The 17,344-nt window shown below is 56.4% G+C and overlaps 1 protein-coding gene across 1 annotated transcript in view; it reads right to left on the bottom strand.

Moving 5' to 3' along the window:
- WT1 (WT1 transcription factor) overlaps positions 1-16,098 on the bottom strand; it is a 34,794-nt gene extending 18,696 nt beyond the window's left edge. Inside the window, exons 1-5 of the mRNA XM_063159489.1 lie at positions 15,961-16,098; positions 15,134-15,833; positions 10,839-10,961; positions 10,656-10,758; positions 4,461-4,538 (exon numbers count right to left, since the gene is read on the bottom strand). Coding sequence (XP_063015559.1) covers positions 4,461-4,538; positions 10,656-10,758; positions 10,839-10,961; positions 15,134-15,833; positions 15,961-16,098 — 1,142 coding nt within the window. The remainder of the gene's footprint in view (positions 1-4,460; positions 4,539-10,655; positions 10,759-10,838; positions 10,962-15,133; positions 15,834-15,960) is intronic.
- Positions 16,099-17,344: the final 1,246 nt, after the last annotated feature.

A 17,344-nucleotide genomic window follows, 5' to 3' on the forward strand; every position in this document is an offset into this window, starting at 1 on the left:
CATAAAACAGGCACCACATTAAGCTTCAATTTAATTGTGTTTCACTGCAGGAACAGGAATTTTAGGGTTTAGAAACAGAGCCAAAAATGAGGCAAAGTGAGGGTGTGGGCTAGTCCCGTTGATAACAGAACATAAAGGAAGAGAAGTAGAGTTAATTCCCTCTGCTAAAATATTTACCATCCTAGCACCCTGGGAAAAACATGTATGGAGACAGAAAAAGATCCTGATTAGTTATATAGAAGGTCCTGTTTCTGCCTGGTTTTTGTCTGATGCTATTATGGAGGGTGGAGTATGAAGCTGCATTTTTATCTGCCCTTTTCAAGGCAAAGGAATATTTAAAAATGCAATTTCACAGATTTGAGCCCTTCTGCCATCCTCAGTGGGAGAATCAGCTGCCTAATGAAAGGAGGGCTCCGAATTTTCAGGGGATCTTTGTGTTTCTGACTTCAACAGTCTTTCTTTGGTTTGGGATTTTTTACCGCAGACCTGATTGGAATCGGGATTTCACCAAACCCTTCCCTTCAGGACAAAACTGGTGGGAAAGGATAAATTCCATGTTACTGGAGGTTATTCCTCATTTTCAGCTCATCTTGACTGCAGAACTGAACCCAAGTTTCACACCTCCAAATTTTACTAATAATACCACCAAAGCTAAACAGAAAAGCCTTTACAAACCACTCCTAAACAAGAAAGGTTTTCCCTGCCTTGCTTAAGATGTGGTTTAATAGTGTTCTACAGAGATCATATCCAATATTGCTTACAGGGAGCCTGAGAAAACAGCAATAAATACCAATTTCCATGGAACATGCTGAGTGTTTAACATCCAAGCAAAACCAAAAGAGGAAAACCAAAATGTTGTCTGGTTCTATGCCTGATTTCAGATGACTGCTAGAAATTTGGATCAAAGCTTTTTACTCGAGCAGCTGAAGAGAAAATTACATGGAGTCTTGCTGTTGGGAATGTAGCTACACTTCTTTTCTACCATGCTGTATCACTTTCTGCTTGATATCAGTTATTTCCATATCATTTTTACACTTAACTCATCAAAATATAAAGAAGGCATTTATTCCCTGAGATCTTCCTCTAGAACTGCTGTGGAAGGAAGCAGCGCTTTTCATATTGGACAAATTAAAAAGCAACACAAAAATATGAAAGAGAAACCAATGGCAAAAGTGTCCATTAATGTGGAACATTAATTTTGAGATGTCTGAGACCCACTGACTTTCCTGCAACAGAATAAATCTGATCCCAGCAGCTCCAAACCAAATACCACAAACGAGGAACAAATCATCAGCAAACAGTGGTGCCAAAGGGCAGCAGATAGAAAAGGCTGCAGCCATGAGTTCTGGGGATTTCTGCTCACTGACAAACCAAAAGGATGTCTGATGGCCCAGGATGACCTTCCCTCTGCCAAGAGCTGCCCCTTGAGAAGAAGACAACCCACTGCTGCTCCCATACAGTCCAAGTGACCTGAATCTGCATTTTAGATTTCCACTTGGGTCATGAATTCCAAATTGATTGTGCTCTGATTGAGCTCTCCCCTTCCCCTGCCAGCCCATCACAGTGCTCTACTCTGGCAAAGCACAACATCTCAGCCCACCTCAGGTGTCTCAGACAACATCTCAGCCCACCTCAGGTGTCTCTCTTCACCATCCAGCAATGGCTGGCCAGGATCTCTGCTCCACACCTTTCACTGCCCACCTCTGCCTTTCTCTCAGGCTGTGCCTTCCACAAATTCCTGATGCTTACCCCCACTGAAAGCACTCAGACCAAACTCCACTCATACACAGAAACTTCCAACATTCAACATTAAAATAGCCATGAATGAAAAATAATTCAGGAAAAATAATTTTCCATGGCCTTAAAGCCACAGGCTGAAGCAGGCTCTGAGCAGATAAAATCATTCAAGAGTTCAGGTGCCAGGCTCTTGCTGCTGCTGACACACAAGTCCATAAGCTTGCAACTCAACAGGAATGATTTTCACAATCAGCTTTGGCCACCTGACAGTGTTCTTTGCCCAGTTTCAAACTTTTAATTCTGGAGCTGATCCCTCAAATATTGGCTCTTTACAAGAGCGAGAACCAGGATGCTGTCAGATAAATTGCTAAACAACTTCAGCACAGAAACTGCCAACTAACTCCACCTAAACTGCACTGCAGAAGCTTCATTTCAGTCTGTTAAACTCATGTTAAACAGGAACCCAGAAAAGCAAGCTACTGACCTGGTCTGCTGTCAAGTATAAAGTGTGTGACCCAAAAGCTTTATGTAACTGTAGAGCTCTCTAACTATTTGCAGAACTTACTGGCAACGTTTTCTTCCTTCTTAGAATGTGCAAAAGTCTCACTGAAGCCAGGAAGAAGTGCTGGGGAGAACTGAAGGCAAGGAGCTAAACAGGACTGTCATCGTTGGACAGAATCTAGAAGCTCCATATTTCAACAGGAAGATTGACTCCAAAATTCTTAAATTACAACTAGGAGATTGAGAAAAGCATCTGAAACACTAAACGCCTGGGAATCACTTATGAACAGTTCATATATTTTAAAGATGTAAATCTTGGGAAGAATACCTTATGTTCATGGCAACTGAGATTGGAGGTACTGTGTATTGTAACTCTCAGCCAGAAAAGACAGATAACTATTTTGGCTCATATTACCAGTGATGAGGCTATGTCTAGCACTGATTTTCCACAGATTCTACAATCTTGGCCTATACCAAAACTTTCAGCTTTGTTTTACCATAGATCATTCATCTTGATTCTTTCCCCCTTTTCATGCATCCTAGGTCACATACTTTACACTGCTAACAGTCTGACTCCTGGACAAGTAAGAAGCCATTTATTTTGTTCAGTACTCCTTTAATATTTCTATTGTGACTTTTTATTTTTTTCACTGAGTTCCCCAAAGAATAACCTCTTCCTTGCTTTAATAACTTGGACCTGGGTCAAGGTTGATGTGTTTCTCCATTTTGCAGGATATTTTCTTCAGAAGAGACAAAACAGTGTCTAATATTGCAATGACTGATCTTTAAAGGCTCCAGTTTCAAGAGGAAACCAAAAAGACTTATGAAAGAAAAGTAGGAAATAACCTTTAAAAAGAGGGGATAGGCAGCAAAGACGGCGAACTGTGCACAAGTGCAGAATTTGGGGATCTTCTCTAACCAGAAAAAAAAAACCTCCTTGATGGATTTCTCCAGGCTCAGCTCCCTTGCTCACCTCAATACAGATAGTTTGGATTTTGAGATCTTCTCTAATCAGAACAAACCTCCTTGATGGATTTCTCCAGGCTCAGCTCCCTTGTTCACCTCAATACAGTTTACTACACTACTCCCTCTAACCTTCAAACACCATTGCTTTAGGAGCTACAAGGAGACCCATAATATTTTTTTTCCTTTATCACAGTACAGCAGTGTACACAAAGTCCATCTTGAACAAGACTTTCACATCTATGGGTGAAAGCACAGATCTGTGCAGGCTTTTATCGGCCTCTGCTGATAAAGAGAGGCTGCACACCTTGGACACTGAGAACACCCCAATACCTCCTTCAGCGGGGGAGTGTGCAGAGTGGGTTATCTGCTCAGAGCAGTGAATTATCCGCTCTGAGCACAATGCCTTTCCCTTGGCCAACACCAAAAGGTGGCTCTGCCGCTCACGGCCGCGCCGAGGTGAGGATGCGGCAGCGCTCCAGCCCCGCTGCTCCGCCGGGGATGGGAGCCCCGGAGCGCTGCCCGCCGCCCCGGCGGGGCCCCGCGGCGCCTCGGGGCCTTCCTGGCGGGGCGGGCGCAGGAAGCGCCGGGGGAGGCGGGCCGGAGCCTCTTCCCGGCAGGTGGGAGGGCGACAATGGCCGGGAGGAAGGAAAAGGGAGCCGGCCGGGCCGGGACACAGGACGCGGGGCCTGGCGGAGGCAGGGAAAGGGAAGAGGGATGCTAGGAAGGGGCGGCAGCTCAAGGAGCGTAGCGCCAAGTGGCCACGGCTGCGGGAGGGGCCCGGGCACCGGGACAGGGCACTGCCCTGCCCTGCCCTGCCCTGCCCGGTGCCACCGGACCCCCACACTCCCAGAGCTGCGGGCACTGCCCTGCCCTGCACGGTGCCACCGGAGCCCGGCACTCCCAGAGCTGCGGGCACTGCCCTGCCCTGCCCGGTGCCACCGGAGCCCGGCACTCCCAGAGCTGCGGGCACTGCCCTGCCCTGCCCGGTGCCACCGGAGCCCGGCACACGCAGAGCTGCGGACATGGCCGGCCCGGTGCCACCATAGCCCCGGCACACCCGAGCTGCGGGCACGGCCTCTGCTCAGGCTGGGGCAAGGATCATCAGAAACACGCCAATGTGATGAGCCACTCTCAGGACCGGACAGTGTATATTTTTTTTTCCGTACAATTTTTCGAATTCGAAAATCCAAGATGAAGTTAGCTCAGCGATGCAGCTTCACTAGGGCAACAGGTTAGGAGAGAACAGAGCTCCTTACCCTTTCAGTGTGGATCCCAGGTTCATTTGGTTCCATGTCATGCATTCAAGCTGTGAGGTCATCTGGTACAAGTTGTCGCTGTTGTGAAAAGATGTAGGGTTAGGACTAAAATTGCAGCTATCAAATAAAAACCAAAACATCAGAATGCCAACGATTTCTTTGTTATTTGTTTTAAGTATATAACAGTAGAAAGTGAATTTGTTTTATATGATCCCTTTTTTCGATGCATTATGAATTTTTAAAAATAAAATTAAACAAAATAAAAGAAACTCTGTGGCTCGAAAAGACACTTTCAATCTGCTAGCCTGACGCTTTGTAAAGAGCTGGAAATCAAAACATAAAACTTTTTCCTTCCCGGAAAATAATATCCGATATTGATACGTCGAAATGAATTAAACGAATACAAGCAGCGCGGCGGGGTAACGCAAAGGATTATTTGTTTTAAAAACTCAAATCTGTTAACTGTTTTAACCAGGAGTGTGAGAGACCACGTGGGTAACGGAGTGAAACAGCTATCGTGACTCGTGATGGATGTTGCTACACAGAGGGGCTTGACAAGCGGGAGAAAAATGGAGTGGCTGAGCGATAAGCGGAGCTGAGCGCTGGGGCCGGTACACACTGCGGGCAGCCGGGATGCAGGGCGCCTTGTCCCGCTCTTTCCCGGCCGGGACACACTGGGGGCAGCCGGGATGCAGGGCGCCTTGTCCCGCTCTTTCCCGGCCTATACACACCGCGGGCAGCCGGGATGCAGGGCGCCTTGTCCCGCTCTTTCCAGGCCGGCACACACCGCGGGCAGCCGGGATGCAGGGCGCCTTGTCCCGCTCTTTCCCCCCCGGCACACACCGCGGGCAGCCGGGATGCAGGGCGCCTTGTCCCGCTCTTTCCAGGCCGGCACACACCGCGGGATGCAGGGCGCCTTGTCCCGCTCTTTCCCGGCCGGCACACACCGCGGGATGCAGGGCGCCTTGTCCCGCTCTTTCCCGGCCGGGACACACCGCGGGCAGCCGGGATGCAGGGCGCCTTGTCCCGCTCTTTCCCGGCCGGCACACACCGCAGGCAGCCGGGATGCAGGGCGCCTTGTCCCGCTCTTTCCCGGCCGGCACACACCGCGGGCAGCCGGGATGCAGCCGCGCCTGGTCCCGCTCCGCTCCCCGTTCCCCGCTCCCCGCCCGGAGCAGCGAGCGGCACGGAGCCCCGGCAGCGCTCTTCCCCACCGTCCCCACAGGGCCAAGGAAGTGCTGCAGGCTCTCCCTGCAGGACAGGTCCCCACGGGGCCGCGAAGTGCCGCAAGCTCCCCCGGGCCAAGCTCTCCCCGGCCCCTCCGGTGATTGATGCCCGGCACCGCCGCTCACAATAAACGCAAGTCTCCCCGCTGATTAATTACACCTAAATTCGCTGGGTTTACGGCGTGAATTTATATCCTTTTTTCTCTTTTTCCTTTTTTATTTTTTTTTAACTTCGTGGCAGGTAGAAGCGATCTAAAAAAGCCAGAATCCAGTGGGAAGCTTTTGCATATAAAAACAAATTAAGTGACTTCAATCTCGAAGTATGCGTAATATCATTTGTCAGTATCACTGGACACTATTATTCATTAGTGTGTCTGAAGTGCTATTATGCTACTACAATGTCCTGCATATCAGCTCAGGAATTGTTAAACTCTCCTGCAGTTTCCCCATTTGCAATAGCAGTCCGTGCTGGTCTGTGCCAACTACGTTTTGCAATTCCACGAATTCTTCCTGTAATGCTGCTGTAATTAATTCCTCCAGGACCCTGATTTTTATTAGAAGTGCCCGCCCGATGCATTTACAGCAGGAGATTTCCCTTTAACTTTCTTTCCCTTGACAGTTCATTTATAAGAGCCTCCCCCACAATATCCACTTTTTTTTTTTTTTTTCCTCCTTTGCTTTTTCATAAAGCAATACACTTATTCATCTTGTCACAGCGCTGGGCCACTGTGTTCCGTGCCGCCCTTGGGTGACGGTGTCCGGGACGAGGCGCCCCGGTGCCGCCGCAGCTCTCCCGGTGCCCGCCCGGCCAAAGGCGCTGCCCGAGCCCCGTTCCCGGCTCTGCAGCGCCGGCCGCGGCTCCCCGGCGGAGCCCGAGCCGGTTCCAGCCTGGGAAGGGAGCCCGGAGCGGCTGTGGGGCAGGCTGGACGTGGTGGGAAGCGCTGGGAGCAGAGCTCCGCTGTCCGCGCTAATCCCCGCTCTGTCCGCCCCGTTTGGGGTCTCCCGAGCGGGGAGAGACCCCCGGCCCTCGCCCCCTCCTTGTCCTCCCACTGGAGCCGGGGGCTGAGTGAGGGAGGAGCAGGTGCCGGCCCGGCCCGGACCCCACAGCAGCCCGGGCGGGGTCTGGGTAGGGTCCCCAAATCCATTGCACCCCCCGGGTGAGCCGAGCGGGGTCTGAGCCATCCCTGCAGCCGGCAGCGAACGAGGGGAGGCATTTCTGTGCTGAGCCACGGAGCTGCGAGGTTCCCATCTCGAACAATTCCCATTCTCCCATGGCCGGAATTGCCGGAGCTTTGGTTAAAGCACCGCGGGGCTTCGCGCCCCTTAACCCGGAGATAAGAACGGCCCGGTCGGATTAAACACCTCACACCTGACATGCGAGGGACAACAGGACATCCCTAACGCCATTTACGCCTCGCCGCGGTTTATTATCGACGGTACCGTGAGATGATCTCATGGAACCAACAGCTCCGCTCAGAATCTCGGCTTTGGATGGGGTTTGAATGGGGAGGAGGAAAGCGAGGGCTCCAGGGATTTGCCTGCGCTGATTCCAATCTGAATCCTTGGCCCTTCGAGCGGCCACAAAGAAGACACTAAAAATAACTTATTTTCATTACAAAGATGCTTTTAAAGAGAAACGAGAGGAAGGGGGGGGGGAACATTTCTACAGCGGGGATTAATGTAAGTTGGAGTGGAATAAAAGGAAGTCAACGCTGAGCAAAAAGGGAACTTAAAAGGAAACCAGTAGTAGATCATATAGAGTTTGTTTTGGCCTGCACTGCAGTATTACCGAGTTCTTGACCTCTGCACAGAAAGAGCTATAATCTGAACCGAGCCTCCTCCACTTTTAAAGTCTTTGCAAGTGTGACTCACAGTAAATTTTCAACATCCAGCATGTTTACTACATGAAACAGCGCGAGGTAGAAAAGTTCACATCGCCGTTTGCGACGGAGCCACAAAGCCCTGCCTGAGATCTGCGCGGCTTTGTCACCCGCGTCCAGCCCCAGCCACGGGCCGGGCCATAAACACAGAGCGAGCAGTGGCCGGGGCGAGAGATTTCACAGATCGTTTTGCTTCCAGCCTAAGAATTACGATGGTTCAACCATTTCTTTCTTGCTGAGAGAGGGCGAGGCGCTTGAGCCCCGAGTGTCCCCGCACTGCCGACGGGCGGGACCCGGCTGCCCTCGGCGCTGCTTCCCGCGGGTCGGGCTGGGGCCGGGAGGGTCCCTCGCACCCAGCTGGAGAGATGGCCATGAGGGAGAAGCCAGAGCATCACGCGGAGGTGTCTCCCTCCGCATCCTCTCCCTCTGTTCTCTGCCTCCCCCTCCGCCCCCCGAAGCATCACCCCTCGGGCCTTGCTGGTCCAAAATTGGGGTGGCCGTCCCTGCGAGGCGCTGCAAGAAGGAGCGGAGCCGCAGCGCTGGCTGGGGTGAGAGGGCGAGGGACCCCAAACCAGCGCCGTTCGGGCGTCCCGAAAGACGCAGAGAGGAGGCGGTGCAGGGGAACAGCGGCCGCTGCATCCCGCCGGGGGCAGAGGCAGCGCCATCTCCCATTCCCCACCTCGTATTCTACAGCACATCCCACCCCTCTGCACTGCCAAAGGCGGACGGGAGCGCCTGTTGTCCCCAGGCAGTGTGGGGACGGACAAACCCCCATTCCGGGCTGAGCCCCATCCCCTGAGCGCTCTCGGAGTGGGCAGGCTCGCCAGCCCCGGTGCTTGGATGCGGCCACCGAGCAATCACTTGACAAAGCAGAGCTGTCGAGATTGACCTGAACTGCGAAAAGCAAAAGAAATCTTCAAGAAGGAGGCGCGGGATAAATACGGTCTTGGGGAAAAAAAAAAAAATCACGATTTTGCCAAATCAAGATAAATGCTTAAGGACAGTGCGGTCGTTTTCAGGGCGTTGGCCATGCGGGAAAGGAGTCCCGCCCGTTTCTGTGCCGCAACGACCCATCCGCTTTCCGGGCCACATTTTCCCGGCGGGTTTGGATGTGTTCAATGCGGGACAAGCAGAGGCCGTGCCGAGCTCAGCCACCACCTGTGCGGGCCCCGCTGCGGGAGCAGCCTGGGGGCTGTTCCCTGAACCTGACCATGAACGTAAGCTTCTTTGACCAACTCTCAAGTCCATCCTTCCTAGGAATCCCACTAATCCTCATCTCAATAACATTCCCAGCCCTTCTACTACCGTCCCTGGACAACCGGGGCTGCCCTCGACAGTGGAGCAAGCGCTGCCTCGCTCACACCCCCACGCACCAGTATTGGCTCCTGAGAGGTTTAAAGGCTTAAATCCTTATCTCACTGGAGTGAGCCGTAAACCTCCCAGCGAGCGGGGCAGGATCAAGGCTGAGGTCGGGAGGAACTCGGTCCCCGTGGCGCAGCGCTGGGAGGGAGGTGGCAGCGTTAGGGAGGCGACCTCTGCTCACCCCTGCCCCAGCGGAGGCACATGCAAGAGAGAGCTCTCGACGCTATCAGCGTTCCCCTATCGCGTTCACACCTGCAGGCGCTGCCGCTTCCAGGAGCGGGGCGAGGGCGAGCCCCGGGGCCCGGGGGGGCCTGGGAAGGGGGCGCTGCCCGTGGAGCTGCCCTCCCCAAGCCTCCTCCGAACCATATTTATAGATTTCCCTGCGCGGCTCGCAATCTCTGTCCCTTCAGCGCAGGAGTTCGCCCCGCCAATTATTCTGCAAGCTAATCTCCCTGGATAGGCTTCTTTCCTTCCTTCATTACCTCATTCCCTCCTTCCCTTGACGTCAACTCACGTTCATTAGCGAAGTGGCTTCTGGAAGTGACAGAATTTTGTTGTCTCACGTCCAGTGTCGATTAATGTGAGGTGATAGAAGTGGCCTACAAGAGGAGCCGCTGGCGGCTTCCTTCGCAGAGGCGCACATTGTTTTGTGTGCGAGAGTTACTTAGCAACTCCGAGATACGGGACTGGCTCCAAGTTCACAAAAAGTTGAGGAATAAATTTTTGGGGAACTTCTTTCACTCACTAAACACGTTGTAAAACTCCAACGCCCAGCCCCCACATCAGACCCAACAAAACAAAAAACCAACCGGGAAGCCGCGCTTGCCACGGGCCCGTCTGTTGGCAAAGACATCTCATTGCTCGCGGCAAAGTTCCAGACGCACCTTTCTCCCAGCAAGGAAATCCCATAGGTTTATTGCCCCGATTTCAATAAATAACCTCCCTGCAGGCCGGCTCCCACCCCTCCTGGGAGCCATCGGCACGGCTCTTGGCCCGTAGGACGAAACTCTCGGTCGGAGCTGAGTTTTGGTTGCCTGCACCGCGCTGTGCCCATGGCTGCTGCTCTCCAGCCAGCACTCCCACACCTTCCCGGCCTCGGGAAGGGCAAGCCCCAAATTCATCGGGCCCGGGGAGTGCGGGGAGCGAGCCCGGCTCCCGTTTCCCCCCTCCCGGCACCTGCAGCGGGGATGCTCTGCCGGCCGGCCGGGAAACCTGCGGGACGCAGCGGGGCCCGCCACGGAGGGCGCGGCATCCTTTTTTCGTTTTGTGCGGGTTTGGGGATATCGATTTTCTGGGGGTATTTTTGTTGGTTTCCTTGGTTTTGTTAGCTTTTTGCTTGTTTGTTTGTTTGGGGCGGTTTTGCCTTGGTACCGTTTGGGTTTTTTTACATGTGAATCTTCTTTTTTGGGGTTTGGTTGTTATTGGTGGGTTGGGGTTTTTTTTGGGGGGGGAGGTGCTTTTGGGGATTTTTTTTTTTTTTTGTTGGGTTTGTTAGTTTTGGTTTGGTTTTTTGGGGGTGTTTTGGGTTTTTGGGGGTTTTTGGGGGGGGGGTTGTTGTTTTTTTTTTTGTTTGTTTGTTTGTTTTTTTTTGAGAAGGGAAGACTAAATCCGTTTCCCAGCATAAAGGAAAAGCTGTTCGAACGGCATGCAGGGGAGAGAGAGCGCGTCGCAGCAGCAACCCGCGCACAAGGAGGAGGGCGAGCCCAGCTCCCCGCCGGCCGAGGTACCTGTTGTAGGGCGTCCGGAGGAGCAGCGCCTGGCTGCCCGTGCAGCTGTCGGTCGGCGTGTGACAGCCGTACACCGGCGGAGGCACCGAGTACTGCTGGTCCCCTGCGGAGAGAGCGGCACTGAGTTAACCCTTGCGGCTCAACGGGGCTCCGTGCCAGGGCTCCTCGGGAGGCAGAAATTACCTAGGGAGGGCTGCTGGCTGATGGGGTCCTCGTGTTTGAAGGAATGGTTGGTGAACTGGGCGGCGGGGTGGGACGGCGTGTGCCCGTAGCTGGGGGTGCCGTCAAAGGCCACGGTGCTGTAACCTGGCGGAGAGAGCACAGCGGGGTTAGCGGGGTCCCTCCGATCCCCCTGGGGACGCACAAGGACAGGGCCAGGCCCCCTGAGCCCCTCTGTCCCCTGTGCCACCGCCCGCACATCTCTCTCTGTGCGGGCAGAGCCGTGCCGAGCCCGCGGCCAGGCGCGCAAAGTCGGAAGTCTCGTTCGTGTTTAAAGAGAACAGCTCGGTCTCGGTAATAAAAAGGATGTTTTCGTTAATTGTTGCTCGTATTAAAAGTGGAAGATTCCCATCTGCTCGGTGTAGTCATCTGGCGCTTCCAATTTAGAAGTCAGCCTTTAATTTTGCGCGCTTCTTTTTTATTTTGTTAAGGGCGGCTTTCTGAAGAGTCTGCAATAAAGAGGCGGAATATTACGTGCAAAAATAAAACTCCTCCTTTCAGCGAAAATTGCTCTTCCAAAATAATAAACAGCCTATTTTGTTTCCTACACCGAGCAGATTCAGATGGAAAGAGACCACCTCTGCTGACCCCGGGCCGGCACAGAATCGTAAATCAGGTGCTTGGACACCAACTTTCATTAATGACTTGGAGCTGGCTAAACAACTTCAGCTAAAAAAGTAATTACAAAGTAATATTATCTCAGCGGCTTCTCGGCTCATCAGCATTTACCCCGAGAACCAACCTCCTCCGAGAGTCACTCTTAAAAAAAAAAAAAAACACCAAAAAAAAACCAAAAAAAAAAAAAAACAACAAGACCAAGCAAAACAAAAAACCCCAACCAAAACAAAACAAAAAGTCCGACGCGGGCAGGGGAAAGAAAGCAGAGGGACTACGAGTGCTTTTCTCCGTCACTCTCCTCTCCCTTAACCCGCTTTTTCCAGCTCGGGCATCCCTCACGGACCCGTCTGGATGGGGCGTGTGGCTGCAGAGGGATTTTGGGGTTTTGCCGCTCGAGAGGGAGCACTCGGGGCTGTTTTGGGGCTCCCTTTCGGTGCCGCATGCTCGGCGCTGGGCAGGTCTGCGCTTCAGGAACGATCCGCGATCACAGCGGCTTTCGGAGAGAATGAAACCGAGAGGCTGCAAAGCGATTCGGATGTTGCTTCTCCGTTCTATTCTCTCCGCGGCCAGGCTGGGGCCAGGGACATGACGGGACTCCATTAACCCGCGCGGCTGAGCGGGAGGAGCGGAGGAATGAAAATCCTCCAGAAGGCTTTAAAACCTTCACCTTGGCGGCGATTTTCAGTCGGCCCGGAGGCCGCGGGGCTGGGATGGGAGCGGGACCGGCCAGATGTGCCTCGCATGGCGCTGACCCCGGGAGCAGAGCTCCTTTCGCCGGGCAGCGATGACAGGCCGGCACCCAGCGGGCTCCCATCCCACAGCTGCTTCTCGCTCCTTATCTCCTCCCTCAGCCCTCAGGCTAGAGGCTCAGCCTTCACCTCCCTTTTCCCCGTTTCCCTCCGTCTCTTTTTTCGCTTTCAGAAAACACTGACACTTTCTACGTTACTTTTGGCCCGCCACAGAGTTTCGGTGACCTTCAAAACTCAGCTCGGAGCAGGACGAGGTTTTGGCCGCATTTTCCGGTGTTGCCTGACCCAAAGCTTCAGGAATGTGATAAGAAAGTTGAGTTCTGAACCGAGCTGCCGATAGTGAGGTCTCTTTAATTAGGGCGTTATCAGAACTAGGCCTGATTAAAATGTGCTGAAAATAATTGAAAGTTGTACATCTGGTGGAGAACGGGGCCCGCTGGAGGCATCCAGTTGTTGGAGGAGCCCAGCTGGATGAAAGAGGCAGGCAAACGAGAAGAGGGAAATTGGGCAGAGGTTTCAAAGCCTTAGCTTCCTATCCCCCACCCCATCCCATCCCAGACTTGGCAGAAATGTCATCACAGAGCCAAGGTAGCGTCTTTCCCACGGTCGGAGGAACCTCTAAAGAAAAAAAAAAAAAAAAAGTTCAACCTTGAGGAGAGCCAAAGCAGGAACATTTTATCCATACACCAGAAGAAAAAAAAAAAAAAAAAAAAAAAAAAAAAAAAAAAAAAAAAAAAAAAAAAAAAAAAAGGAAAATAAGCAAACACTCTTTGCCGAATTTCTCCTTGCCGTAGGAGCCCTCTGTGTGTGTGTCACCGAACACAGCTGTGGCTGAGCCCAGGTGCCGTGCCTGCCCGATGAGAGCCCAGCGTGGGCTCCGTGGCTTGGGCCATTACAGGCTCGGTTTCTCCCCGGGCTGGGGAAACGCGCACGCCAGGATGGAGCGGGCTCGCAGCTATTTTTGTCCCTCGCCAGCTCGAATTTATCTCCCTCGCCCTTCTCTCCGCTTTCTCGTCCCTATTTCCGCCCAGCGATTATGAATCCCCTGCAAGGTCTAAAATCTTTTCATCTGTCTTTCGAAATACATCTTTCCCGGTCAGAGTCCCCGTCCCGGCTCCGGGCCGCTCCCCTCCCATCCCGCAGCTGGAGCTGGGACCCCGCGGGGCTCGCAGCGGCTCCGGGGCCTCGGCAGGGCCGAGCCTCTCCCCAGCTCCAGGGATGCCGCCCATTTTCCCGGCCGGCAGCAAGGCCCAGGAACCCCTCTCTGCAGTTTGCTACGTGGAGCAGGGGCCGGGAGCCGAGGGCAGCAGCGCGGTGGCACCGGGACCGCGACCCGGTACTGCCCGGGGCAGGTGTGTGCCCAACTGAACAACCCGGGCTCGGTGTGTGCCAAACAGCCCCTGCCCGGGGCAGGTGTGTGCCCAACAACCCCTGCCCGGGGCAGGTGTGTGCCGAACAACCCCTGCCCGGGGCAGCTGTGTGCCCAACAACCCCTGCCCGGGGCAGATGTGTGCCCAACTGAACAACCCGGGCTCGGTGTGTGCCGAACAACCCCTGCCCGGGGCAGGTGTGCGCCGAACAACCCCTGCCCGGGGCAGGTGTGTGCCCAACAACCCCTGCCCGGGGCAGGTGTGTGCCGAACTGAACAACCCGGGCTCGGTGTGCACCGAACAACCCCTGCCCGGGGCAGGTGTGCTCTGAACAACCCCTGCCCGGGGAACAGCCCCTGTCCGGGGCAGGTGTGTGCCCAACAGCCCCTGCCCGGGGAACAACCCCTGTCCGGGGCAGGTGTGCGCCGAACAGCCCCTGCCTCTCGATGCAAACATCGCCCGGGCCTCGGCCGCTGCTCTGCCCCTCGCCCCGCAGCCCGAACCCCCCGGGCCCTCCCGGACGGTGTGTCCCAGCCCCTCCGTGGGTACGCGATTGCCCCCGCGGGGCACAGCAACCCCGAGCTGGGTGCGGGGAGGCCCATCTTAGAAGCACAGAGACCCTGGCCCGGGTCATCCCGCTCGGGCAGGGTCCCTCTGGCACTCTCTGCCCATCCCGGTGTCCGGAGGCTCGGCTGCCCCGCTGCCCTCGGCCGGGCAGTGCGGGCCGAGCCCGGCACACCCCGCTCGCTCCGGGGCCAGCTGAACGAGGACGAGCGACACCCGAAAGGTCTCTGGCCCCTTTTCCTTTCTCCCTGGCGCAAATGTTTACACTGCAGGCACTGGAAGAAGAAGGATGAGGTCTGCCCCCGGCGCCACACGCGGGTGACCCATTGCCCGGCCGCTCAACCCTCGGGAGCCTCGCAGGGCACCGCGGGCAGTTACGGCACAGCCGCTCCCGGCCGCGGAGATGCGGACAAGAAAGGACGAGGCATCCCCGCTTGAGCATTCCAGCCCGGGAATACTCATGGCTTCCGAGGTTAATTCGACAAGGGGCTTGAAAACAGAGCGCTTTTCGGATTCAGGACGAAGTTTGGAGCTTTACCCCCGCCACCACCCCATGAGCCCCGAGATACGCAGCGGGAATTCTCTTGGGCCGCGGGCCCCAGCTCCATTGCAGGACTTGTGCCGTCTCCGGCCCAAACAAACCTTTGCGAAGGCGAGAGGCTGCTCCAGGCCGGGGAGGGGGCCGGGGGGCTCCAGTCCGCCTGGCAGAGCCCCCGCTGCATCCGCTGCCCCGCAGGAGGGGTGGGGGCCGAGCAACTCCCGGCTCCTAAAGCTCCTAAAGCTCCTAAAGGGAGCGACGTGGCCGCCGCACAGGGAGGGAAGGGAGGCACGGCGGGGCCGCCTCGCCTAAACCCGGCTCGGACAAACACCGGGCTCGGGGTTTCCATCAGGCGCGGCCCTGCGGGGCTGAGCGGGCTCCTCGGGGGCCGCCCCCCGATGCCGGCAGCGCGGCCCTTACCCTGGTTGCGGATGGCTTGCTGGCTCTCCAAGCAGTTGGGCAGGTAGGGCCCGTTGGGGAACATCCGAGCCTGGCCCGAGGGCGGCTGGCTGGGCGGCGGGGCGCCGAAGGGCCCGTAGCGGCAGGCGCCGGCCGTGCCCGTGAACTGGCCGGAGAAGTGGACGGTGAAGGCGCTCAGGTACTGCTCCTCGTGCGGGTCCGACCCGTTCCAGCTCGGCTCCTGCTTGATGAAGGAGTGCGGCCCCAGCGAGCCGTAGGAGGCCCCCGGGGGAAAGTCCAGCACGGGCGCCCACTGCGCCGCGCTGCTCACGGGCATGGTGCAGTTGCTGTTGCCCGGCAGGGAGGGCACGGAGGGCAGCAGCGCGTTCAGGTCTCGCACGTCGGAGCCCATCTGCTCGCAGACCTTCTGCCGGCCGCCGGGCAGCCAGTCTCCCCCCGGGCCGCACTTGTTCCAGGACACCTGGCCCCTGCCCGCCAAGCCGGAGGCCGGCTCCGGCTGCAGGCACCAGGCCGGCGAGCTCAGCCCTTTGGGGGAAGTTTGCTCCGCGACGCAGCTCCCCGGGTCCAGCCCTGCGGGAGCCGGCAGCAGCGACAGGGAAAGGTTGTTCTCCAGGATCGCCTCCGGGCTTGCACCCGCTCGCAGCGCGGTGTGCGTGTGTCTGCGCGTCTGTCTGTCCGTACGAACGTCCGCCTGTCCGAGCTAGGGGGGCACAGCCGCCGCGCACGCCTCACCTCGGATGCCTGCTCGCCCTCAAGTTTGCAAAGCTCAAATAGAGGCGCTTGCAGGGGAGGAGGAGTCAGCCACGCCGATCCTCCATTCACACAACCTCCGCCGAGGGGCTGCCCACAGCCCGCTCTGCTGAACCCGGCCGGAGCAGACGCGCGGGGGGAGGGAGGGGAGGCACGGCCGGGCCGGGGATGGAGGGGGAGAGGCGGCTGGGGGAGAATATATCTCCCCTACACATCACTCCCACCCTTCTCCTGGTGCAAGCGCCACTAAATCTCGCCCTAACGTCCCTCCGCTTTGGGAGAGGCTGGCGGGAATGTCAGAGGGGTCCAGGTGGCCAGTAAGTACGTGCTGGCTGACTTCCCCCGCCAGCTCCGTGCGTGTCCGTGGGGATTCCCGAGGGCGGCGAGCCCCAGGCCCCGGGGACCGCGCGGAGAAGCCTCCGCCCTTGCAGGAACCAGGGGAGGTGACACGAGCCGCGCCGGGCGGACCCCGTTCCCGAGAGGGGAAAGTGCCTTTCCAGGTGCCTCTCCCGCTGCGGGAGCAACCAGCGGCTCCAGGAGCTCCCGAGAGCCGCCTGCCCGGGCCCCCGCACCCCGGGCCGGGCCAGGGGAGAGCTGGGAGCCCTTTACAAGGACCCCGGGACCGGCGTGTGCCCGGCCCCAGCCCCGTCCCTCGGAGCTGCCTGAGTGCGAGGGGAAGGAAGCGGCTGGGCGGGCGGGGGAGGACAGCAGCGCTGTGAGTAACCTGCTTGTGGGACATTCACCTGGCGCTGCTCCCGGGGAGCCCCGGAGCCTCTCCTTCCTCCCCAGCCTCCCGACAGCGGCTCCTCCATCCCGGGGGCGGCGGCCGGAAGGGACACGCTATCCCGGACGGTCCTCGCTGCCAGGACACACGGCAGGGCTCGGGAGCGCACCCAGCCCCACTGCCCAGAGCCCCGCCGTGCCTGCCGCGGGCAGGACGCGCTCTCTCCGAGGGCGAGGAGGGGAATCCTGCCGCCCTCCTGCAGAGCTACCCATGGATTACCGAGATAATCCATCACCCGGGGCTGCGGGGTTCTCACACCGGCCCCGTCCCGTGCGCGTTGTCACAACCGCAAACCGGGGTCACCCCCGCGCACCCTCACCCTCTCCCCTGCGGCGACAGCAGCGACAGAGGCGCCGGGAAGGCTCACCTGCCGCAGGACACGCCGAGCCCCTTGTGTTCCCGGTGATTTCCTACCCCTCGCGGCATCCAAGGTTGCCGCCGGCATCGTCAGCGTCGGAGAGATGTTTTTAAGATTCAAAGGGTAAATGCTACAACAAAAGAAATTAAAATAGGTCGTTATTGGAGCAGCCGAGTATAATTTCATTTTCTCTTAAAAGTAATTAGTCATAACGGTCGGGGTTTTGTTGTTAGTGAAATTATTTTTTCACTATTTCATTGAATTCTCTTTAAAAATCTCTCTTTTGGCGCATACATCTATTTATTACAAAACTCCGCGC

Source organism: Melospiza melodia, chromosome 6, assembly GCF_035770615.1.
Source record: "Melospiza melodia melodia isolate bMelMel2 chromosome 6, bMelMel2.pri, whole genome shotgun sequence".
Classification (NCBI taxonomy): Eukaryota; Metazoa; Chordata; class Aves; order Passeriformes; family Passerellidae; genus Melospiza; species Melospiza melodia.